The following is a 26,108-nucleotide window of genomic DNA, read 5'->3' as shown; positions in this document are numbered from 1 at the left end:
TTTCATTTTAAAAGTGACTACATCCAAGAGTCCTTTTCAAAAGGTTTCCAAAGTCTAGTCCATCCTTTAATTAAAACCATGACCACTTGAGAGGTCACTTCAAAATGTAAAGGATGAAGAATGAATCTGCTAGGCGTGGGGATCCTTCACCCTTTCAGGGTTGCATGTCCTGTCCTGTCCAACTCTCCAACTAGTCTGTGAATTCCCAAAAGCAGGGAGGTTTTTACGTTTATCTGTATCACTATTGGACCATCTGCATAATAAATAATTTATAAACGTATACAGTGACTCGGGGACGTCACGGCTAGAATAACAGAAGGTTACATACATTCAAGAAGTTCAAGTCATAGTGCTACGGATCGAAAGCTTCCCTATGGTTTAACACCAGCCTGAAGACCGAGGTCCTCTATTTTTGAAGATAACATCTGAAAAATGTTAAAAGCGGCTTAGTACAAACCGAATGAGTTACATGGGCTTTCTGAATGGGAGAAGAACTGCACCAGAGTCTGCAGCAGCCAGCTGGGACCAGGCACTCGTCTTTCCTTCTGTTATCAAGCGTGTTAAACGTCCTCCATGGGACAAGCATGTCAGATGCCGGGGATACGAGTATGCAAAAACCATCCCTGCTATACTGTACTGTGCTATGCTATGTCATAGCATCCCTGTTACACTAGCGTAGGACGTCCCCGGTGATGTGCCAGGGCACTCTGGTGTGCCCCACAAGTGGGTTAGAGACACGCAGATACACAGGCTGAGATACTTGTCTCCTCAGACCTTGGGGCAGTCAGGCAGTGCCTGGGACAGCTGAAGCCCTTAAGATGGTCATCTCTGGCTGCAAGCAGCTTTGACCATTTCCTTAAGGTGCCATAAGATACTCTCATTTTCAATGACGGCTATGATAGAAAACTGCTTGAGAAACTGGCCCAGAGCAGTGATTTTTTCCACTTCTCTTTTTCCTTCCGTTAAGCTCTTGGAAACCACTGTGGAAAGGAAATCTCAGAACTGTGGTAGCTACTGAGAAGGGTCCTTGGAACCTGTAAGAATCTCAAAACTAGAGTTTGAAAAACACTGACCTACACTGCCATGATGAAGGCCGAGACCAAGTTTTACAGAAGCCCAGCAGAGAGTTTTCTAATTTACACTACGGAGGGTCAGGGAAGCTTTCCTGGAGCAGGTGACCTCTGCATGGGATCTTGTATGACGGGGAGGAATTAGCCAAGCCCGGAAGAGGCACAGACATTCCATGTGGAGGGAAGACCATGTGTCAAGGCACATGGCACACAGAGAACCACGTGTGTCGACACAGCTGGCACACAGACAACGCATATGGACCCACTATGAGGCGGAGCTCCAGAAGCACAGATTGAAGGTCTTTGGGGCCAACCTAACAAGTCATGACTTTTTCCTGAGGATTATGGGGAGATACGGAAGAAGTTTAGACAAGGAATCCCTGACGGTGCCAAGGTGGGAAAATGACTGGTGCATGTCAGGCTGGTGACGGAGAGACGAGTTACTATTATCACACGTTACAGGTGTGTAAAGCAGAGAACGCAAGAATATGCTCTTCTAGGATCGCAGAGGACAAGCCAGGAGTCATCAGGTACAGCAGATGAAAGCCCCCCAAACCAACCTCAAGATCGTTTCACTGGTGCAGCAGTTCTCAAAAGGAATCATGTAGCCGACTTCATGACCGATGTTAACATCCATTTCGTCTGCCACCCGGAGGGCGAGCTGGACCACAGTCTGCTTGTGGACCTGTGTGCACACCACGCCCCCGTGCTGGTAGTGGATGGAAAGGCAATATTCAGCACACCACTGAGGAACCTTTAACGGGGACAAATGAGACAGGATCAGCCCCGCTAGGAAAACACCACCACCACCACCAAAAAACCTCCAAGGGTTCATCTTGTAAATGAGTTGTTCTCTCCCACCAGTGAATCACTGGTGGGCTGCGTTACAGCTTAGCTGGTGAAACTGAAGAATCTGTGTTTATGCACGGAGTTAGTACTAGTAAATAAAGTTAGGAATAAACAGGAGTTAGCAGGGACTGTGAAAGTTAGACTCCCAGATGAAAAAAAAGGAAGATAAAAATAAAAGGCAAAGTAAAAAAAAATTTTTTTAACCTCAGCTGTTCTGAAAAGACTAATGTATTTAAGATTATTATTTTCTTTCTGGTTAAAAGAAAGCACCATCAAAGATATGGCTTCTGGTATCAACTTTTTTTTTTTTTTTTTTTTTTTTGGCGGTACGCGGGCCTCTCACTGTTGTGGCCTCTCCCATTGAGGAGCACAGGCTCTGGACGCACAGGCTCAGCGGCCATGGCTCATGCGCCCAGCGGCTCCGCGGCATGTGGGATCTTCCCGGACCGGGGCACGAACCCGCGTTCCCTGTATCGGCAGGCGGACTCTCAACCACTGCGCCACCAGGGTAGCCCTGGTATCAACTTTTATGCTTTAAGCAATATAAATATTAAATAGCATTTAGATGAAAAATAGTAGCTCAAAATTAAAACATTTACATTTAAATCTAAATGACCATAACAAAATAACCAGATAAGCCTACTTTACATTTCCCTGGCAATAAAAGCTAAAATACACTGGCATTTATCATCTAAATACAATGAAAAGTAAGCTCAGTGAGATAATTAACCAATCCATCCAGATTTGGAAAGAGCCAATTCCAAGACTGCTCTTGAGTTATTTATTTTTAAAGCCTTTTACTGAAAATGTATTATGGTTCAATTGATTTTAAATAGTTCATTTGCATAAGAATTATTATAGTAGAAAGTACTGAATTCATTTGTATGCTGGAATCTTAGGGCACTGTCCGTAAGTTATGCTTTGTTACATGTATTTTTAAAACAAATCATTCTGAGTGTTTTTGAACAGATCCAAGGTATTTAAAAGTTTCAGCATTTTTAATTATCTTCAGATTTGCTATTTACTAGACCCATCGTGGAATTCTTAGATTTTTTAAAAATTTTATTTATTTATTTATTTTTGGCTGCATTGGGTCTTCCTTGCTGCACATGGGCTTTCTCTAGTTGTGGCGAGCGGGGTTCTCATTGCAGTGTGCGGGCTTCTCGTTGCGGTGGCTTCTCTTGTTGCGGAGCATGGGCTCTAGGTGCACGGGCTTCAGTAGTTGTGGCACGCGAGCTCAGTAGTTGTGGTACATGGGCTTAGTTGCTCCGCGGCATGTGGGACCTTCCTGCACCAGGCCTCAAACCCGTGTCCCCTGCATTGGCAGGCAGATTCCCAACCACTGTGCCACCAGGGAAGCCCGAATTCTTAGATTTTAATACTATAACTTGAAAAATGAACATAACTTACTAGAAATCAAGTAACTCCAAAATGAACACCTGCTGCAGGCTGCAGATTCCCGATGATTAAAAGTGTAAATGTAGTTCCTCTGTTTCAAGATGAGCGTCAGCCTTGTCAACAGGTTGAAAACTAATCAGCAATTATTTCCTCAATAACTTTGTTGTACGAAAGATGAACATTTAACACACTACACTCAGGAAATCTGGAATCAAGGTATATCACAAGTGACCAAAGTCAGGAGTTCTAGACCTGGTGTGCCATTAGTTTGTTATTTGTAAATCACCATTTCTCTAAGCTTCAGTTTCCTTTCCTGTAAAATGGGTTGAACGGATGAGACCTACCCTTCAAGTCTGAGCTCCTGTGCCATTTTCTCCCCAAGGCTTGCTGCGATACCTCCCCTCCACCCCCCACCAGGAAGGAGACCCCACAGTGTACTTCCTGACAACCATGGCATGGACTATGGACCACACTTCCTGCGGTTGCTGGTCTGTTCCAGTGCAGGTCTGTTCACCCCACTAGACTATGAACTCTGGGAGAACAGAGATCTGTCTTGGTCACCAAATAATCTTAAATAAGTTTATTCAATAAATATTTGTTAAATGAACAAATTAATTTCTTACATTTTCCAGAAATATTTTTAAATTCTATGATTCGATATATTCTACCTTGAATTGCTTCACAATCACACCTAACTGGGAATTCACATAAAAGTTTCTATCTCCCTCATTCCCTAGGAAGTTATTTTTTATCCTTGTCAAATTCTTACTTTTTAACCCAATTCCCTATTCCCTTCATATCTAGGTCCTTAGCTGAGACCTCAAATAACACTTTTGTGAGAAATTATATTAAAACTGTTTGAATATTTGTCTCCCCACTAGAGTGGAAGATCCTTAAGGTAGACATGCGTGGTTCATATTTCCCCCAATACTTAATAGAGGACCTGACACACAAGAGGAATAATAAATATCTGGATGGAAGGATGTATGAAGACATTAGAATAATTGAAAAGAAGGGAGAGAAAGGCTTAGACTCAGGACCTGACATGGGAGAGAAGTAATAAAACCAAGGGACATTTATTTCTAAGGAAGAATGAACGGTACTCACTAGCAGACTAATTATGCATAAGAAGAAACAAATATTTTAAGATCTCTGACTTAAAATACTAGGGTAATGGCGTCATTAACAACCAGAAATTTAAAAGTAAAATAAAATAGAATGAACGAATGAAGCTAAACAGTAGCATAAAGTGCTTCTGGGGGGAGCGAAGTGTTCAAGGGGAGGGAGAGAACCTTCAGGAGAGCCGGGAAAGTGGTCAGGGTTAAGGTCATCTTGATGGGAGGACATCCCGGTGTAGCCAGCCTGAGATCAACTGCAAAACAGGCCAGGAGCCTAAGTGAGGGGCCAAAGCTAGAGACACACACAGAAGTCCTAGAATTTCAGAGCTGAAAGCAATGGCAGGCATGTAGGCCACGGCCTCATTTTACACACAAGGAAAGTCTTAGAAGGGTTACTTGCCCCAGTCATCCTGCCAGTAAACAGCCCAGCCAGAACCTATCCAAATCTTTCAGTTTCTCATCTGGCATAATTTCCACTAGGCCATGGTTGCTTCCGAGCATCTTTATACAAAGGTAGTAATAGAAGCCATCAGGTTCTCAACCGTCAACACTTTTTACTACTCTTTCTAGCCTAATAGTAATGTCAGGGGACAGTACTACGATGACAGCGGGCGCTATTTTACACAGCTAGAATTGCTGCTGAAATGACACCATTCAGTTTCACTAAAACACCTGGATATACTCAGTCTGGTTATTATTCTAAGATCCAGGATAGCTGCTTTCAAACTCTAGAATTCTACATGATTCAGGTGATTATGGGCCACGTTCCCAAGGTTCCGACTTTGTTTTCTGACTGCATTTCATTTATTTCTATTTACTCACATAAACAAATTCTGCAAGGTTAGACTAATACGGTATGTTTATAATGTTATAAACATCATATAGGCCTGGCAGTGCAATAAATATAAACAATCCAACAGTCCTCACTGTTCTTTTTGCCCTCCTCCACAATAGAGCAAATGATTTCACCTATGAGGCAAAGAAAATAATTCAGAAATGGGACAGCTCTTCTAGACATCAGTTCAAATCACCAGCGAAAGACAGAACACATGCATATTGGGCTTAATGTAGGGATGTCTGCTGACACAGCCAAGCTGAAAGTTGAGCACAAGTCACAACTAATTGCAGAGCACCCACCCCACGCAGCTCTGACTGCGTACGACGTACTGCCCCTTTCAGTAAGTCACACATGGATGACGACAGTAAGTGATGCAAATGCAAACTGAAAGGGTCGTCTCTGAACAAAAAGGAGAGACACATGAAATCATCTCTCCTAATTATAACAACTTCTGTGCTTTAGCATACCTTCCGAATCACCCTAAGCAAGCCAAGGCACGCTGTGAAGTTTGATGCCTTCGCAAAGTATCGGCTGAAAAGAATTATGATTCAGCAAATGCCAGAAATGTGAACATTTCATAATTTCAAGCGGCACTAAGATTCCAGCTTCATAGGGAACTCTTGCATTCTCTGCGCTTATAGCAAATACCGTACCATTCCGCGCCCTGATTCTGATTCTCCTCTGGGAGTGGCTTTTTCTTTGTCCCAGCAGTACCTTACCCTTCTCACCAATGCATTATATGCCTTGAGATTTCATGTCTCTTTCTATAGTTTCTCTTTGGAAGGTATGTCCCCCCCTCCTCCCTGGCATCTAGAACATACTTTAGTACTTAGCACAAGGTGTGCAATTTGGTGAACAAACCAGAAAACTGTTCTTTTATAACTGAAAAAAACAAACCTGTTTACAAATTCACCTGGGCCTTTCAGCAATAGATAACACCCACATTTATATATCTGGTCTAGAAAATTTCCCTACTAGGGATCACAACTTCAAATATTTTCATTCTGAACTCATCCAACAACTTTTTCACATTCTCTCAATCTCTCAACTTTTTCACATTCTCTCAATCCAGTTTTCTGGACTGTGTGACGTGCCACACGTGCGAAAGCCTGAGCGGTGAAGCCGGCTCCGGGTCGCACGATCAGCGTGCCCGGCTCCTGGCTCGTATCTCCTCCCTGCAAGCAAATCACCGGGACTCTGGCCCATCTGCCGCTACGAGAGTAGGTAAGAGGGGTCCTCCAAGTAACCAAAACCTAATCTACATCAAGGCTTCGCCAGCCTGACTTCGTAACCGGAGCTCTACAAATTGTACAGATCCCGGAACGCGAAGCCAAGACGCTCCATCCCCACCCCGGGCAACGGGCAGGAGGCTGGGCTGCTGGACTCTGGGAGGCTGGGGCCCAGGATCCTCGGCTGGTCCAGATCAGAACCAGGAGGGCAGCGGAGCAGTCTCATTGCTGCCACCGCAGCAGCAGGACAGCCACGTGAGTCACACTGGTGTGGAACCTCCTGCCCCTCCGTCCACGGCTAGAGATTGCGTCCCTTCCTCTAGCGGATATACAAGTAAAGGACGCGACACAAAAGTCATCTGTGAGACACAACGCTACTACAGTTAAACAAATTCTAGTCCCAAAGGCCTTCAAGCCCTCGTTTTATGTCCCCAGCCTGCCCATGGTGACTGATTCCTCTTCTGGGCCACCCAGAGCGCGGCTGTGCCAAGGTCCCAATCACTCACTTTTATTTAAGTACCAGAATCACGAAATCCAAAGCTGAAAGGAACCATAAGGTCCAGCAATCCACCCAAAGGCATGAATCTCCACAGCAACATTCCTGCAAGGCGCACTAAGCTGCCCGATGTGAGCCAGAACGCCAGAACTCATTCCTGAGGAGTGGGTCCCCTTCTGCATTAAGTGTCACGTGTCCCTGGATACCATAATTCGTATACCTCTTGAGCGAACACAGAAAATGCGGAGTAAGTTACTCAGCTAACAAGGTGCAGTTGTTCTATACCAGCCAGCTTCTTACTTTAGGCTAAAGCTCAGGTACGTCATGCTTATTCAGCTCACTGACCCAACCATTTCAGGGGAGATTTCAGGACAAGTAAGTAAATAGATGGTTCTAAAAATATTTCATTGTCTTTTAGGCTTTTTCATAAACCTGCCCCCCAAAAAGGTAACAAGAAAAGGTTCTATAAATGTATGAAAAGTTGTCCTCTTTTCCAGAGGGCAGTCGCAAAATAGCCTCCATACCATCTGCACTGAAGAGAGGTGGAATTTTTAGGATCCAGCAAAACACCTGTGGTCCTCTTTGGAAGGCTTGGGTCTAAAGACAGACTTTTCTTTGAAAGGTTTAAAATGCTGAGGAAAAAGAAAATAGTCTTAGAAGCTCTTTAAAAAATAACCAAGTTGTTTCCAGAATTAAGAAAACAACTGATGCTCTCATTATTTAAATTGGTTTAGAATTTGATTTCTCCTACCCTGAAGATACATACTGCCTTCACACTTAACAGAAACAAGCATGATTTATTAAAATGATCAAGAAGTTAGAGCTGACAAGAGAAACCATTGCTAGGTATTGACATAACATATTACATGATAACAATTCTTGCCCTTTAAGATCACAAATTCTAAAAGAAAATTCAAGGAGTATATATTAAAAAAAATTTTTTTTTAAACAATAGTGTGGGTTAGCAATTCTGAAACTAAATTTTGAGCATTCTAAGATTGAACAAGTAAAGATATTATGAATAATGAGTGCTAAGTTTCTCATAGTTAGAGAAAGGAGTTACAAATATGGAAGTGGGGAAGGCTAGAATGAATGCTGTACGGCTGAACTGGAATCAGAGGCATCAGTAGGAACCCATGATTTTTAAGAATAGAGAGACAGAAGTACAGATAAAACAGAAATATACATAGAGAAAGAAATACAGAGAAATAGAAACAGAGAAAGACAGAAATCAAAAGAGCTAGAGAGAGAGAAGGAGAAGCAGGAGGGCCTAGAAGCAACGACAAGTCAATGGCCAACGGGCACTTAGCACCCATCTCCTGGTTTTCAAATACAATTCCCCACTAAAAGGAACCACCAGGGCTCCTTGAGAAAAATGGCTGTTTCCAAGACTGGAGCAGGGAACATACTAGATGAGCCTATAACATCTTACTGGGCCAGAAAGCAAAGAAATGCTCAGAGAATGATGTCAAAAGAACACAGAAAGCATCCTGAAGGGGTTCCCATAGGCCACATTGGGGACGATTTGAGCAACAAAATAAACGGGCTTAGTAATGAATTATCACCTACAGAATAAAATAAGAATTCATGAGTCCACACTGACATAAATAAATGAATAAATAAATAAGGAAGAAGAAAAAGCTCAGTTTTACAGAAGAATTCCAAATATTAAATGTATTAATAGAAGGAATTTCAGAAACAGAAAAATCACCATTTGGTTACTACCATGTAATAACGTCAAAGGTAAGAATCGTCCAAGGATGCTAAAATTAGTAGCTGGAGGCACGACAAGAAGCAGACTCTACATAGTCTCCAAGTATCTCCCCATATCTCTTAAATGATAGGGGGGGAATTGTAACTTGACGATAGAGATCAAGACAGTCACCACCTTACCAAGTTATCAAATTTAACATCACCAGTCATGGGAAAAATCTTCTGTCTCCTGCTACGATGTCCTGAGGAGGACACATAGCACTTCTGTGCTCTTCCTGCCACAAACGCAAAATTGGAATCTAATCCAAAGGAAACACCAGACAGATTCAAACTGAGGGATGTTGTACGAAATAACCAACTTCAAAATACTCTTCAAAAATATTGTGGTTGTGAAGGACAAGGAAAGACTGAGAAGCCACTTCAGATCAAAGGTGATTAAGGAGAAATGACAAGGAAATGCAATGTAACTTTGGATTGGATTCTGGACTAGAATTTTTTTTTTAATGACAAAGGTCCTTAGTGGGCAAACTGATGAAATTTGAATGTTATAAGTTAGATTTTGGTAATTATGTTGTGGCTAGCCCTGTTTTAGTAGATATTGCTGAAGTATTTGGAGGTAAAGGATATCATATCATCAACTGACTCTTAAAATGTTCAGAATAAAAATCTGTGTGTGTGTATGGAGAGAGAACGATAAAGCACGTGTGGTAAAATGTTAACTTTAGTGGAATCTGGGTGAACTGTATGTGGAAAATCTTTGTACTATTTTTGCAACATTTTGTAAGTCTGAAATTGTTGCAAAATAAAAACTTTAATTTTTTTTTTTGGCTGCGTTGGGTCTTTGTTGCTGTGCGCCGGCTTTCTCTAGTTGTGGCTAGCGGCGGCTACTCTTCATTGCGGGACATGGGCTCTAGGCCCGCGGGCTTCAGGAGTTGTGGTACACAGCTTTCAGTAGTTGCGGCACACAGGCTTCAGTAGTTGTGGCTCGCGGGCTCTAGAGCACAGGCTCAGTAGTTGTGGCACACGGGCTTAGTTGCTCTGCGGCATGTGGGATCTTCCCAGACCAGGGCTCGAACCTGTGTCTCCTGCATTGGCAGGCAGATTCTTAACCACTGCGCCACCAGGGAAGCCCCGAAATAATTTTTAACTTGCCACTTGTCTACAGAAACCAGGAAAATTATACTCCTTCAGTTTTCATCCTTAGCTTCTTATGACAAACTAAATCGTTCGTTGTAGCAACAACTCATCACAACAAATAGAAAATCATAATAAACCCTTGATATTGGCAGCTATAAACAAGATTAAAGGAAAAAAAAAACCTGTTGTCCATTTCACCCCTCTTCAAGTTCCGTTTAGAACAAGTAAGCCCCAGAGGTAATAAAAACCTTAAAGCAGCAAAGTATAGTAGAAAGAGTTCTTGGAATTCCAGCTCAGAAAGTTATGTGACATTCGTTAGACAAATTATCAAACCCCTCTGGGCCAGGGTTTCATCATCTGAAAAATGAAGGGGTTCTATCAGATTATCTCTGTGGTCTACTCTATAATTCTCACATCATGAGAACCTACAAATGAATTTCATAATAAAAATACTTACTGCTTGCTTTACAATTTAAGTGTAAAATAGAGATCTCACTCAAATCAAACTTCAAGTTCAAATATGACAACAATAAACTGGCCAGTAAATAGTCATTAGCTGTCTATCCTAATTCTTTCCTCCTTTTTAGATCCTGAAGTGTGTGGCTCTAGGCCTGGATCATATTTGGCCACTCGGTTATTTCTTACAGTCTGGAAAATAAGAACTTCCTTGTGCTTCTGACTTCCTGTAACTTAGCCAACTTCACCAATAAGCATATCCACACATCCTGATTATCAGACTGCTGGACGTGTAAACATGGCAGTTAATCCCCAAACCTGTGGCAGGCAAATAACATCTATCACATCTTTTAAAATATAACATGCACAACAAAATAATTTGAACAGGTTTTTCTGCTATTCTAAAGAACATTCAGTGGTACAATAAACACAATTAATGTCCACCTGCGTATTCACTTTTATTCAGCTGGCTTTCATAAAGAGATTTAGGGAAGTAACTTAACTGCTGTGCCTGAATTGCTAATGCTCTGTTTTGTTTTGTTTTTTGGTTTAGATAATATCATTATTAAAACAGAACACTATGCTGTGACACTGTGATTATTTAAGTACAAAAGTACAACACACAAAGTAAATGCTTTTTTGTAGTGGCTACTCACCTGAGAGCTCTTGCCACATTTAGCATCTCCTGAAACGATCACAATTTGACTTTGAAGCAGATTCTCCATAAAGGAGTATTTTTCCTTCCATATTGGAAGATCTTCTCTTTCTTTCAGAAGTTTATAATAACGTGATGAATATGGCAATCCATCAAAAGGGTTAAGTTCCAGATCCTCACAGGCCAAAATCCCCTCCTCATTCCCCTCACTGGAATCGAGGGATTCAGGAAAATAGCGTTTTTCAGAGGAAGAGTTTGGACATTCCAGTTCTTCTTCTTCTTCCATCTCGTCCAAGTGAGCTTAAGCAGCTGGCATTCTCCTACAATAACCCACTGCAAATAGGGTTGAAAGTGCACATATACAAACTCAGATGTCCCAATGTCTAGGACTTCAGTTCAAGGTTTTAGCAAGCTGAATTCCTCAAATCTGCATCTGTTCTTCTTTGCTGCATTAGCTACTATGCTGGCTCACCAGCACTCTTCAGCACGTTAAATGATTGTCAATAAACCACGCTAAACACAAACAAAAAAAAAAGAAGGAAAATCAGGTACATATACATACAAGATGTTCAAAAGAAAACGCATACGCATTCAAAAATAAAAGCATGATTCTTCCTGTTAACTGGTTACTGTCTTTTATTTCTGCTGTCTGTTTAAAAGGCCAGGAATAATATAGGTTAATTCTTAAAGTCTGGTTGGCTGCAGTTTTTTCCTGGCCAGTTTGGAAAACAATTCCACACTGGACCTGGTGCTCTCTGCCTGATCTGCCTCTAACACAGGTCCCTGCATCTTGATTGACAGTGAATAGAAAGCAACAGGGGGACATTGTGAGTGCGAGCCTCAATCACGTGGTCACTAATCCCACTACAAAAGAGATGCCAGACCCTATAAAAGGGAAAATTGTGAGGGCTTGGGGAGTGTTCTCCAACACTGGCTACAGGAGTCTACTATTTATTTATTTATTTAGTATTAAGAACTCCTCTAGTTTAAAGGAGAATATTAAAAAAAAATACTTCACTTTACATTTGCTTGTGCCAGTTTACAAAGTCAAGTGAGCGAGTTGCTTATTGTTTTCCATCTGAGGCTATGGCTAGCTTTTGTTAATGAGGTCTTTGTTTGCTTAATTAAACCAGAAACCTCAAGCATATTTCTCGAGATTCCTGGGTCCTGAGCCCAGTATGTCATATTCAAGAGGCAATAAAATACATTTAATTTAAATGAAGAAGTGAAAAATTGACTAAGAAAAGGTAAAATTTATGCTAGTAACACTCCCTACGTGTCAGGTAAGGGGTCCTTCCTTTTGCAATCACTGGTGATCTTTTAAAACTCTAATCAATATTGCTGGAAATAAGCACCATTTCACATTAATCAAGGGAAAACTAAAAAGACAGAAAAACTTGAGTATAAAAGAATAATAAAATACATTTCATGATATCTTGTCACTCAGATCACTCTTTTTACAGCACCCCATTTATCGGAACTATTGCTTTTTTTTTTTTAATGGATAACACACCACTTTATTTTTTTAACTTCCTTTTTAAAATTTTTTTCAATTTTATTATTTTTAAAATTTCTTTGGCTGCGCTGAGTCTTAGTTGTGGCATGCAGGATCTTGTTTTTTTTTAGTTGCAGTATCTTTTTCTTTTAGTTATGGTGTGTGAACTCTTAGTTGCGGGGTGCGAACTCTTAGTTGTGGCATGTGGGATCTAGTTCCCTGACCAGGGATCCAACCCGGGCCCCCTGCATTGGGAGTGAGAAGTCTTAGCCACTGGACTACCAGGGAAGTCCCGGAATTATTGCTTTAGATTGTCAGAGTTAGTGGGCTCAAACGGCTACCTCCTAATCGTAAGTAATAAAAAAAAACCCCTCCTCCATTGGTCAAGCCAGGCTCCAAGGAAACGGTCAATCACGTAAGAAACATTCGCTGAGTGCCTTTTCAGGGCTTAAATTAATAAACTAGGCACTGGACACCCACTTACTTTAGGGGTAGGACGAAGAGTGGGATAGAATTTGTAAAAAGTCACACACAAATAGGCCAAAAGAGGGAGAAACCAGAGCAGGGAAAGGACGTTTCAGCTCTATGAAGGTACAGTTCTTCAAAATCCATTCTAAAAGCCATTGTTTCAAAATTATAATGGAACTACAATGCTGTGATAACACAAATGCAACATGGATTAACTACAATTCTTCACTGCCCCATGGCTGAGACCACATCCACAGAAAAGCTCCAAAAACACGATAGCCTGAGATCACAGGACAAGCTGACTTCGACAAGGTATCCAAGAATCAGAAAATTCTACTGCTTAAGATAAGCTGACATTTAGTGTTATATTCAATTTTTGTTTTGTTCTGATTAGAATCCCGATGTAGAATCTCATCGTACATGTAAATTAAATTACTGTAATGACCAATGATTGCCTTAGGTACTATTTCTGAATTGTTTTAACTTAAAAACAAACAAAAAAGCAGAGCTATTATTTTTAGCAAATATGTGTCCTTGAAATGTTTCTCTTAATTTTATAGCACTCCTTAAAGGTGTAATAATCTTGTAATTAAAGTAAAATCTTACTTATAAAGTATTTACCACTTTGAATCCCGGGGGAACAGTCACGTTTTCTGAATCATCATCTTTCTAGAGATCTAGGCTCACCTAGCCCCTTCATAACACATACAATGTGTACAGATACATCACCCACTTCTCTGTTATGGTGATTAAAAGATGACCACAGATTCTCTGCCACTGCTCCCACGGAGAGGTGTAGTCTATTTCCTTTCCCCTTGAGTCTGAGCTGGCCATGTGACTCAGTATGACTACAAGAATGCAGTGAAGTGATGATCGGCTACTTCCAAGGCATTCACATGCTTGAAACACTCCCCCTTGGAGCCAGCTGTCATTCTGTGAGATGCCCAAGGAACGGGGAGAGGCCACTGGGAAGAAACCAAAGCTTGGCGTCTGTTTTCAGAAAGCACAGACCGCCAACCATGTGCGTGAGCCGTGGAAGATGCTCTAGCCCAGTAAAGCCTCCAGGTGACCACAGGCCCAGCCCACAGGGCACCCAGCAGAAGGAGCCAACTCAACCCGAAGAACCATGGGAAGGGTACATGGTCACTGTTATAAGCTACCAAGTTCCAGCAACAGATAACCAGACTTCTGCCTACTAAACAGAGTATACTCAGAATTCAACGCTTTCTTCACAACTCAGCATCACCAATACATTGGTTCCTATAACACAATGATGATTGCAGATTTCCCTGAAGTGACAGGGGTCAAAGGCCAGACTGCGGCCCCAGAGTCCTCCTTTCTCTGGGGATTCAGTACCCACGTCACACTGTGGTCTGCTCATTTACCTGGTGAGGCCATTCTCTGCTTCTCTAACCTGCTCTCCTACTTGGCATTTAGAAACCAGTTAGGCTTGTTTGACAGAAATACTTGTAATGGTTGAGTCCACAAAGGGCTCTACGCTGAATCCAATGAGTCTGAAGGGTAAAGCTAAGAAGTCTGTGACCTCTATTTCCAGTTCTCTCAGGACCTTTTTACTGTGATATAGACTGAGTTCCAGATTTGGAGGGGGGAGTGGCTGAGTTTTGAGCCCACCCGACTCCCACGACAGACCTCTCCTCATTTATCCAACAACTGGCATCAGTCATGTCAATGATTTTCTCCTAGATGTAATTAAATACATACAAAAGATCCGTGTCTTGGCCTTTGGCAAATTTAATAGTACTAACCTAAATAAAGGAAAACACATAATACGGTAGGCTACATGCCACTGAAAATAAAATTTAATAAAAACTGTTACCAGTATAAACAACATTCTACAATAATTTCAAATCTGAAAGATTGGCATTTGCTCCTTTTCAAAGCTATGCTACCTGAGGCTGTAGACTACAACACCTGTCAAAGACTGCCCTTTGAAGTGAATCTATTACAACTCTTCAATGAGTATTTATGAAAACAATACACATCTAGTATAACATGAAACCACCTTCACCAAGAAAAGAATCAGAAGTTGATGTAAGATGAAGCTATGTGTTAGCCATTGATATTCTGGCTCTGGTCCAATAATTCTAGAAATGTTTGCAAGGGACTAAGTGAAACAAGATTGTGAAATTTGTCCTGAATTACTGTTTCGCTGTTCAATGCTTCTCTTCAGTATTTCTCTCCATGTTCAATTTAATATAAATGTGTTCTTCAGACCCACAAAACTCTCAAATGTACCATTTTAGCGATTGCAGAGATCTGGAGATTTCCCAACACTTAGTCTCTGGACCTCTTCCCTTTTCTCTCTATAATAGGGCCCGCATGGTCTCATCCTGTTTCATGGCTTTAATGCCATCATATGTGGAGGACTCCCATTTATACATCCTGTCAATCCTCTCTCCTAAACGTCAGGTCTCACGTATCCAACTACCTACTTGTCATCTCCAACTTGGATATTTAACAGGCTTTTCAAACTTTACGTATCCAAAACTGAGCTCTGATATTTGCCCCAAAGCCATAAACCTGGTCTTCTCATCTTCTTCCTTTTAATTGCTCAGACCAAAAATTTTGAAGTTACTCTTCATTTTTCTTTGTCTCAAATTCCACCTCTGGTCCTTCAATGGATGTGCAGAATAACAGCCTCCAAAGATGTGCATGTCCTAATCCCTGGGATTTGTGAATATGTACTTTGCTTGACAAAAAGGGCTGCAGATGTGATTAAGTTAAGGACCTCGGGATAGGGAGATTATCCTGGAGGGTCCAAGCTAATCGTAAGGATCTGAAGCTCAGAAAGCCGTTCTCAGCTATAGTCAGAGGGAGATATGACCATGGAGGAAGGGTCAGGGAGATGCAACGTGCTGGCTTTGAGGATGGAGGGAGGGGCCGTGAGCCGTGATGTGTGTGACCTCTAGAAGCTGGGATTCTCTCCTGCTGGGTCTAGAAAGCAGCACAGCCCTGCCGACCCCTTGACTTTAACCCAGTGAGATCCTGTGATGGACTTCTAACCGAAGCACTGTTAAGATAATAAATTACCACTAAATTCGTGGCTATTTGTTACAGGAGCAATAGTAAACTAATACATCTGATCATGTCAGCTCTACCTTCAAAATACATCAAGGACCCCATACGTCCTACTGTGAACAGCTGGTCGGAGCCCCCATCCTCTCCCCTGGATTACTGCAATAGCCTCCTGACTGGTCTTGGTTCCACCCTTAGTCTCTCGGAGTCAAAGTGATCCTGTTACAAGTCAGCTCACGTCTCCTCTGCTCAAAAATTTCTAATGGCTTCCCATTTCATCTTACTCCAAGGAAAAGCCACAATCCTTAATAGGATCTACAAGTCCTGTGGGACCCACAGCCATCACCTGTCTGCCCTCGTTTCCACTGGCTCCCTCCCAGCTCACTCTTCTCTACCCACGTGGCCCCTCACTATTCCTCAAACACACAGCACATGCCTGCCTCAGGGACTTCACGCCTGCTCTTCTCTCCTTCTGAAATGTCCTTTCCTCAGATATCCAAATGGCCAGTTCCCTTACTTCCCAAAGATCTTCATCAACTCTGTGAGGGCTTCCCTGCCACGTGGCTGCCCTGTCTGAACTTCTACCCACAGTCCTGCGCCCCAAACCCACTTCCTAGCTTATTATTTCCTGCATTATTTTACCTCTTTATTTTGTTTACTGTTGGTGTCCCCCACCAGATTGCAAGCACCCTGAGTCAGGGATGTGTCTATTTTGCTCCTCACATCTACAGCAGAGCTGACACATAGAGAGCATTCAAAAAATATTTGTCGAATGAATGAGTGAATGATGTTATTAGCTCGTCAGGGATACTGCTGTTCGACTTTCCAGATTGCCCTCGATTCAGTCAGTGACCAAGTCCTTCAAAATTCGGGATTCTGCTCCTTCCATCTCCCTCGTCTTTCATCCCCAGACTCCCGTGACCACCTACCTTTCTCCTCAGTCTCTCCACTGCAATCTCTCTTGCACAGATTTGCACTTTCGTTATTTCACTCTCCTCAAGGTTCCAGTTAGCTTGCTACTGCTGAATGAACAGAGTTGAAACACTTGTCAGGAATTCACTATGTTTCTGGATTTCGGGAACTTTTCTGTCCCCTTTCATTAATGATATAGAATAGACCCCTGCTGTTTTTTAAGCATATGGCCTGAACTTTTGGTGAATCACAAGCATCAACTGAAATATTTGTGCCAGCTCTTGAGTTTTCCCTTGAACCACATACCCAAACCACAGATTAGCTCCTTTTGCAACATTTATTAAAGCTGTTTCTTTCTTGGTGACTTGAGGAGTTGTGTGGAAAATCACAGAGCTGCACTGAGATTCACATAACAGCGTTGTCACGCTTGCTCCAGCAGACCCCTGATCTTTCGGGCCACTTGTAAATAACCAGTATGAGAAGGCAACATCCCTAAGTATTAGGCAACTACTGAACTATCTGTACTACTTACTGTCTTTCCCCCGTATTTTCAGTCTCTCTACTGGAACCATTATTGAGCTATATCTTATTCGGCAATTTCCAGAGTCTGAACCCAAATACTGTGGGTACTCAGTTAGCAATTAGCCGCTGAGTAGATAACCAATCACTTCCTGTTCTTTGGGGGTTTTATGCTTTTAAGAGTAACATCTGATTGTATTTTACTACAGGTATTATTCTTAATCTAATTAAGTTTTCTCTATTCTCAAGTTTTCTCATCTTCAATGCCTATATTTTCATGGCTTCCATTTTCTTATTCAACCAATACTTGAGTGCCTACTAAGTACCTGCCCTGTGAACATGGGGGTGACACATGTGAACAGGCAGGGCTGGGTCCTGTCCTCACGGGCATACAGTCTAGCTGAGGATGAAGGTGAGGTGTGAAACAAAGACTCTTAATCTTATAGTCAAGTAAGTAAAAGAAGGAAAAATGGCAGGTATAGAATAGGAAAAATAAAAGACCCTGGGACAGGTAAGTTCATAGATGAGACAAGGGCCACATCACAAAAGACTTGATATGCTATGGTAGAGAGACCATGTTTTATTTTAAGTGCCATGGGTCTAACTCACCGAGTCATTTCTTGATCAAAAATTTTTTTTTTACTCTTTTTGGTTTTCTTTACAATTTTCCAAAATCTAATGTATTACTCAATTTTCTAAATATTACCTATAATTTTTCTAACACCTACCTTCAATTTTCTTAAAGTTATTACTGAGATCAAGTACCAGGAGAGTTGGTGACAACTGAAGGTAAATGGCAGAATAGAACAGATAGTGGGGTTATGAGCAAGCTTACCAAATAGGGCAGTAAGAGAAACCAATGAATCATTTTCATGTGAAAAATTATAAGAATTATTAAAAACTAAGTAACATTTCTTGACTTTGAGTGTTTATAATTATTTTCACTTAGGTCTGGGAAAATAGGTCTCTTCTATGATCTAAGTCACAGCCAATCCTTTTTCATCTCCATTGTTTGGGGAAAGGGTTCTTTACCTAAACACACATAGACTTTGCCTTTTAAAAAATTATTCTTTTAATACGACTCCCAAATTTGTTTTGACACTATTTACCAATGCATTTTTCTTGAAGAATCTGTGATAATTTTTATTGAAAGTTTTAAAGTAATTTAATATCTATTTAATGTCTCTTCATATTCTGCAGAACAGGAAATTATTTATTATTCAAATGTTTGCAAACAGGATCAAATAGACAATCAGTAATATCTTAAAAATCCTAGAACCTAAGGGTGAATCTTCTATAATACTATCACGAACCCGCGTCCCCTGCATCGGCAGGCGGACTCTCAACCACTGCGCCAACAGGGAAGCCCCCAAAAGTTATACTTTTGTCAGTTATATTTAAAAACTAAGACATTCCCTAGTGTTGCAGATTTCTGAATCTCCCAGGAAAAACACAACCTTAATAAAGTAAACCCTGATCTCCATTATGAGAGTACAAATACTGAAAAAATAAAGGTATTAATTCTCTCCTTTTACAGGAGCAGCTCAGCAAAAGGAGACATCTGCCTATGTGGAACCTTTGGAATGAAGCTGTAACACTAACACAAACACTCACCACACGTACTCAACACATTTACTCAGGTTTTCACCTTTGTGTCCTCTAGCTCTAGGTTTATGATCGACTTCCTAAGGTCAAGATCCGTGTCGGAGCCATCCTTGTGAAGTCTACAATATAAAGGGCTTTGCACAGATTATGCGATCAATAAATATTATCTGAAATAATAAACGATATACTTGTGAACCATGATTATAATGTTTAGAAGAAAGAAGGTTAATGAGGCATTACAAGTGAATAATAACTCTTCAGGATAAAGGGCTATTATTTTTTTTTGGAGAATGGGATCATTAGTCCCATATTCCATGCCAATTCTATTCAAAGTGCTTGTTTGCGGCAAGATAAGGAGCTTAAACCAGAATGTAAATTAACCCACTGCTTCCTTCACTGAAGAAGTCTTGCTGTTAAACTGAAATAAACAGTATGATTAGTGCCATAGTCTATTTACATGCTGGTACCAGCTCCTAGTCTCATTGCAAACCAGTAACAGTCTGTGGACTGGCACTGGTCTGCAGACCACACTTTGAAAAGAAAGGTTCTGTACAACCCCTAAAGTTGGACCAGTACTAATGATAACGATAATGATGATACTTCTACCAATTAGCCTTTATAGAGTGCTTACTGGGTGCCAGATGCTGTAAGTGCTTTATATGGATTACTTCATTTAAACTCTTAAGGACCCCATGAGGGTTTACTTTATTATTTCCATTTTTTCAAATGAGGGAATTTAAGCCTTCAGAAGCTTAATTTCTTCAGCTTTGAGATGCGCATCTGTGGTGGAGCAGGTGCTGAAGTCCTGCGGTCTGATCTCAGCTTCACCCCAGGTACGTGTACGGTGTGTGCTTAACGACCTCGTACCACACTGCTTCCTGACTGCGTTAAAGAATGTGGGCTCCCACCGCAACACTGTGGGGTGAAGAAATACTTGATATTATGGGAGATGTCAGGCAGGGTGGTCTGGAAAAAATACCGTAAAACAAATAATGTGCAGTTCTTTTATGGGAGGAAAAACATAGTTGTAATCACCCACATGAAGTTACAAATACCTAATATGTAGACTTTATTTCCTAGGCGTGTTATATTTTAATTGAAACAATGGACTTAACGTTACTGGGATTTTTAGAAGATTACCCCTTTGCTTTCCTTTGTTTTAATTGGCTCAGAGCTCCCCAAAAGCACATCCTACTGGTTCCTAGTATATACTTAAAACCTTTCTTGAACAAGGTAAGGTAAAAATTCAGAACTTATTTTAAAAACCTTATTTCTAGACTCCTAAAGTTGACTCTGTCTTGACTTTAAGTAAGCAAATCAAATTAATCAGCTACTTAAAAATACTCAAATGAAAAATGATTCACTTTTAACTCAGTATTGGCTCATACCAAATACAGCTTGAATAACCAATCCTGCACAGTTAATTAATTTGTTAAAGAATCCTACATTCTGCCGGTAGTTTGCATCTACAGAAAGACTTCCCAAGCTCAAGCAATGCTTATGTATCATAATCACATATTACTCTCCACATGTAAGTTTGTAAATCAAGGGTTTGGTTAGACTTTCAAATGGCTGGGTCACTCACTGCTTTTCAATATTACTTTGGTGATTTTTTTAACTGAATAATATTCTAAAAAGTAACATTTGAGTAAAAGCAGAGTTAATGAAGTATGCTAAAATATTAATTTGGCTCATGTATGCAGTCAAATTAGGTATCTGAGCAAATGGGTGGGAGCCAATCACAGCTGAAATCTCAAGACTAGGTTACTGCCGGCCTCCCCAGGGAAGTCAGCGTATTTACTGGATCTCCACCGCACACGAAGCCAACTTTGACCCATTTTTTTTAAAGACAGTATTTGCTTGAGGCATTATCATACCTCCTGGAGTTACATTCTGCTCTAAATGGAGATCATGAAAAAACCACAAATACCAGGACGTTTTGTTCTTTGCAAACAAAGCAATGGGTAGCCGTTTTGCATCACCTTTAACAAAGCAATAATAAACTGATAAACTGTTTTGTTGTACTCTGTGGCAGGTGGAGGGAAGCACTGGGCTGGCCAGAAAGTTCGTTCGGGGTTTCCCATAGGTGCTATGGAAAAATTCGAATGCACTTTCTGGCCAGCCCAGTGTAATCATTTCAGGGAATGCTGGTACATGAGCCCTCTAACAGCAGGGATTCTGTTTTATTAATCTTTCCAGATCTTCAGCTCACTTTTCTGGTCCCGCCTCTTTAGTCTCCTTGCGTTATTCCACCGCACCCTGCTCCTCCTATAAGATATATCTGTGTACCCCAGAGTTCTATCCTTGGCCCTCTTCTCGTTCCACACCATCTCACTGGGGAATCTCATCACATTTTTAACTTCAATTAGTGAATGCTTCATCCAAATTTCTATCTTAATCCCAGATGTCTTTCTACAGTTCCAGATACACATGTCCAACTACTGCTTATGGGACACCCCAACTCAGATGACAGGCAATTTCAGAGTTAACATTCAGAACCAAGCTCATCATCTGCCCCATTTCTTACACTCCTGAAAAAGAAAAAGATGTCTTTCCTTCTTTCCTGTTCCAGATTCAACAACTGACAGAACGGTCCCCCCCCTCAGCGGGGAGACAGCCCTGGCTTCTCCCTCACCTTCACGCCTCCCCAACACCAACTCCGCCTCTCTCAGCTGTCCCTCCTCCTCCCACCAACACCGCCTTAGTATGTTAACATTTTTTCACGGGATTACTGCAAAATCTCCAATTTTTTCTGCATGTAATTTTGGCTCTCCATCAACGTCATTCACAGGCTGCCAGGGATCTCCTTCAAATGCATAACTGATCATGTCACTGACTCAAGTACTTTTGATTGCCTTCAAGATAAAACGTCACTCCCAGGTTCTTTCTGATTTAGCCTGCATTTGCCTCTCCAGCCTCACTTCCTTCCACTCCCTTCTAATAAGTTCTCTCTGCTCCAGCCACATGAACTTTTGCCTAGAGTTGGCCTCCCTGCCTCCCTACCTTTGCTCAAAGCTCCTCCTCTGCCTAGGAAGCCCTCCTGCCCCCACATACAATCCATCTGGTCATTTCCTAGTCCCTTTATGAACAGCGACTCCGGAACCAAGGAAGCACCTAACACACTATGGATGCTCAATAAATGTTTGCTGTATGCTGGAATCAATAACAACCCTCTACATTTAATAAATTCTTTGCAATATACAAGGTATTTTCATTCATATCTATAATCACATTTACTTTATTTCTATTCTCACAACTTGACTATTTGACAACCATTTCAGGTTTTATTATCCCCAGTTATCAATGAGGAAATAATAGCTCCTGACTTTACCAAGGTGGCAGAGCTAGAAATTAATGCAATCATCCCTGACTAAAGGCTTGTCCTCTTTCTATTATTATTCAACTTAAATTATCAGGTACACACCGAAAACCCACTATGAGCTAAAGGAATACAGAAGCCTAGGTCATGGACTTAGCTCTAAAATGCTTAATCTAATCAGAGGCCAAGACCCATACACAAAAAATGAGAGAAAACTCTTATATATATATATATATGGCTGAGTCACTGTGCTGTATACCTGAAACTAACATGAAACTAACACAATATTGTAAATTAACTATACTTCAATAAAAAAAATCTAAGAAAAAAAAAAAGTATAGTAGAGTATAGGGATAAGTGCCAAAGTGTGTAGCGCCCCCAGTAGGAAAGAGAAATACATTCAGTGGGCAGTCCCCGAACCTGCAAGACTTCCCAGATGGGAACTGGGGGTGTGGGTGGCATGGCTCTGTAGCCCGATTATACTACGAATGATGAAAAGGGCTAAGAGATGGGCATTTCTTGAGTCCAACAATTTGAGTGCAGACCATGACAGGTCTGGAGGACTGAAAGGAAACAGCAAAAATGGAAATATAATTGTTTTCTGCCTTTGACTGAACTCCTTATGAGTTTCAGAAAGTAACAGAGAAAGAGGAAAAAGTACCCTCACTCTGGCAAAATAAAAAACAGAAATCCAAAAACAAAAATGAGAAACGTCCTCTGACTTATGATAGTAAGTTTGCTAAATGGAAATAACACATTCATTTGCTTTGTTTTCTTTCCTTCTTTTTTCTTTTTAAAATCATCCTACTAGGATTAAATAATGTTAACTTCCTACTGGAGTTATTTCTACTTTGAATTCTGACGTGACAAGAGATTTAAATAAGAAAAAGAAAGGCTACTCTTACTGGCTACCTTGCTATTCCTTGTGACAGTGCTTTGGCTTGCTACATTTAGTTAAGCATCAATCAGCCAAGTAAATAATAATGTAACTATTCTATCCAGTGATGAGCTTGGAAACTTTTTTAAAAATCAGTACTTCATTGTTTTTAACTTGACCACCAGTAACACCCTGAAAATGACAGTGAAAAGAAACAGAAAACAAAGTAGTAGAAAATCCCCAAAGGGACAACCAATACCTTTACCATTCATCTCAACTCCTAGGACATTAGCAACCTTCTGACCTCAGGATATTTCCTCCAATAATGTATCCTTTACCTAGAGCGATTTCTCTAAAGCTCTTCTCACTCATTCAACATTTAACAAGTACATTGTACTAGGGCTGGAGGAAGAGAAACTGAATGTTGTCCCTGCCTTAGACATCTTTGTACCTTCCCCTCCTCCCACTTGCCCCCACCCACAACCAGTCATTTCTTCCATAGGTACACTATCCCCTAAAATCCAATGTTGCTTTTCAGTTGCCAAAGTCACCTGTTACCTAAAATATTTCAGTGCAGGATTTCCTCAATGTCAAGTTCATAACTACTGATAAAATCATTCATCTATAATACAAAGTATTCACCAATGCATATCTCCATTTTTCCAACCTTAAAATCTGCATGCAACTATTAAACTCCTGAGTCCTTGTTACTTTGGCACGAAGATCTACAATGTTGCTTCTTCTTTTTAAATACAAATGCCTAATCCTTTACTATATGGGAAATTTTAACCCTACCTCTTTTTTCTTTCCCTGCTAATAAAAGCCAAGTTTTCATCACTATCTTATCACATTGACTAAGATGTTATTAATGAGCACCATTATGTTTGTTTCTTGGATGAAAAGACCAATTCATGATTTTGCAAATGATGTGAAAACTAGAGTTTGAAAAGACTACACTACCAAAGTACTGTTGATCTTAGATGCTTTCTGTCTAAAAACCCATCCCCTGTGTCTCTACGTAACATGAACAGGTATTTAAGGTACCATGAAGTGCTTACTTTCCAACCTCAATTTATTACTTTAATATTTTAGCTTATGAATTACGGATTCTGTATATATCACACTGCTTGTTGATATCCACACATAAACCTTCTTGCTTTGACAATTAATCTGAAAATGTCTCCATATAGTCTGGGAGGGGAAAGCCTAATTTGGTGGAATATAATAAATGTCCCTTTTCAACACAGGATATATGCTTCTCAGGTTCAATTAACCTCTGAATGATTCGAAGAGAAAAGTAATTCTCCTTGATGTTCCTTGTCTACAGAGTGGAAATCTCTCTAGTGGCAAAGAATGAGTAATCACTTACATGACCGCAAAAGGCCTCTTTTCATTTCCCTCAAGTACTGTCTAGAGCAGCAGGAGGAATTGATGGAGGGGTCATAATCTCCAGCATGAGTACTAAATCAATCATGCCATTTTCCTCCCACCTGCACTTTCATTCTCGTCCTTTTCCTTCTCTCTTCTCCATTTTTCCCTCTTCCTTACAGTTGTTTTTCTTAACCTACAGCACTCTCACCGTGGTTTGAATTTTTACAACCTACCAGATAAAATCCCTGGTGACTCTCAAAGCTTCCTTACCTGCATCAGTGTTTTAAAAACAAATATTAGGAAAGATTACGGTGTGGGATCACGTTACACTTGTTTCACATACCTATAAAGTTTTGGCACAGAACGTGTGGGCTGATGCCACAACTCAATCGAAAACCGGGAGGGCTGAAACAAACACACACACACACACACACACAAACTAACTCAACCGGAAAGATCCGACTCGGGCCCACAGCCTGAAATGTGACACTTGGGATGACAGTGCAATGCGGAGCGAAGGAATTCTCCCGGGTTTCAGGATACAAGGGACACACTCGGCCCACTGCTGACGACAGAAGAGGCTCTCATCTGCTCCATGCTTCCCGCAAATGTGACACAAGTGACCCAACTCTCCGCTCCCAAGGCGGGGCCGGGGTCCAAGCCCCCAAACCCCACCCCCGCGGCCGGGGCCCCCTGCTTGGAGGGCTGGTGTGCACAGGTTCTCTCCCCGCGCCGAGACGCTGCTACGGGAGGCTGGGGGAGGCCGCCTCCTCCGGAGCATTTTACGAGTCGGGGCAGGGTCGTCCCGGGCCAACGGGCGGGCAGGGGGCCCCAAGCGGCCGCAACAGGTGCGCCCGGGCCGCCCACCGCCCCTCCCGCCGCCGGGCCCGACCTTTACCTGCAGCGGCGGCTCCCGAGTCCGGGGAGGGAGGCTCAGGCCCGGCCGCCCTACCCCGCGGGGCAGGCCGAACTCGCCGGATGCACGGACCGACGGACCGACTGACGCCTTGGGTCGCCGACGGAGGGCCAGCAGGCCCCCAGCCGAAGGCCCGGGCACCGGCCCCGCCGGGGGCGTGAAGGCCGCCAGGGAGGGCGCGATCGCAAGATCAGGCCTCACGGGCAGAGAGTCTTCAGCCGGCGACCCCGCCGCCACCCTCGCTCGGTGCCCCTGCGACGCGCGGTCCTCGCGGCCGCCTGCGTTGCCTCGCGGCTTTTGGTCCCTCCCTCTCGCCGTCCTTCTTGCTCCTCCTCCCCCGCCCTCCGGGTTGTCAGGGCAACCGGAGAGACGCCGGCCCTGGAGGAGAGGCTTTCGGAGGGGCTGCGGCGGCGGCGCGGGGGGCTCGGCCCGTGGGGCCCCAGGAGCAGCTGACCATGGAGCCCCAGAGTAAGGGGGCCGGGGCCGGGGCCAGGGCCGGGGCGGGCGGCCGGGCCTGCCCGGAACGGGTGTGGGCGCCCTGCGCGCGGCTCCGCAGGCTTTTAATGCTTTTGACACAGAAATACGGTCTCCTCCTCGAGCTTTCTTCTCTTGGAGAGACAAGAAGGGGGCT

At 42.1% G+C, this 26,108-nt stretch overlaps 1 protein-coding gene across 4 annotated transcripts in view; it reads right to left on the bottom strand.

The window, feature by feature from the left end:
* DHX32 (DEAH-box helicase 32 (putative)) overlaps positions 1 to 25,736 on the bottom strand; it is a 51,420-nt gene extending 25,684 nt beyond the window's left edge. Inside the window, exons 1-4 of one of the 4 annotated variants that reach the window (XM_024751554.1) lie at positions 25,460 to 25,736; positions 16,888 to 16,980; positions 10,961 to 11,472; positions 1,631 to 1,824 (exon numbers count right to left, since the gene is read on the bottom strand). In XM_024751554.1, coding sequence (XP_024607322.1) covers positions 1,631 to 1,824; positions 10,961 to 11,245 — 479 coding nt within the window. In that variant the 5' untranslated portion in view covers positions 11,246 to 11,472; positions 16,888 to 16,980; positions 25,460 to 25,736. Of the gene's footprint in view, positions 1 to 1,630; positions 1,825 to 3,329; positions 3,351 to 10,960; positions 11,473 to 16,887; positions 16,981 to 25,459 lie in introns of those variants that run through there. The other 3 variants (XM_024751555.1, XM_024751557.1, XM_024751558.1) reach the window with 3 other exon arrangements.
* Between the last annotated feature and the right edge of the window lie 372 nt (positions 25,737 to 26,108).

This window comes from Neophocaena asiaeorientalis, unplaced genomic scaffold (genome assembly GCF_003031525.2).
Source record: "Neophocaena asiaeorientalis asiaeorientalis breed wild unplaced genomic scaffold, Neophocaena_asiaeorientalis_V1.1 scaffold108, whole genome shotgun sequence".
Taxonomy (NCBI): Eukaryota; Metazoa; Chordata; class Mammalia; order Artiodactyla; family Phocoenidae; genus Neophocaena; species Neophocaena asiaeorientalis.
The sequence above is the reverse complement of the archived record's forward strand: the minus strand, read 5'-3'. Positions and strand labels throughout refer to the sequence as shown.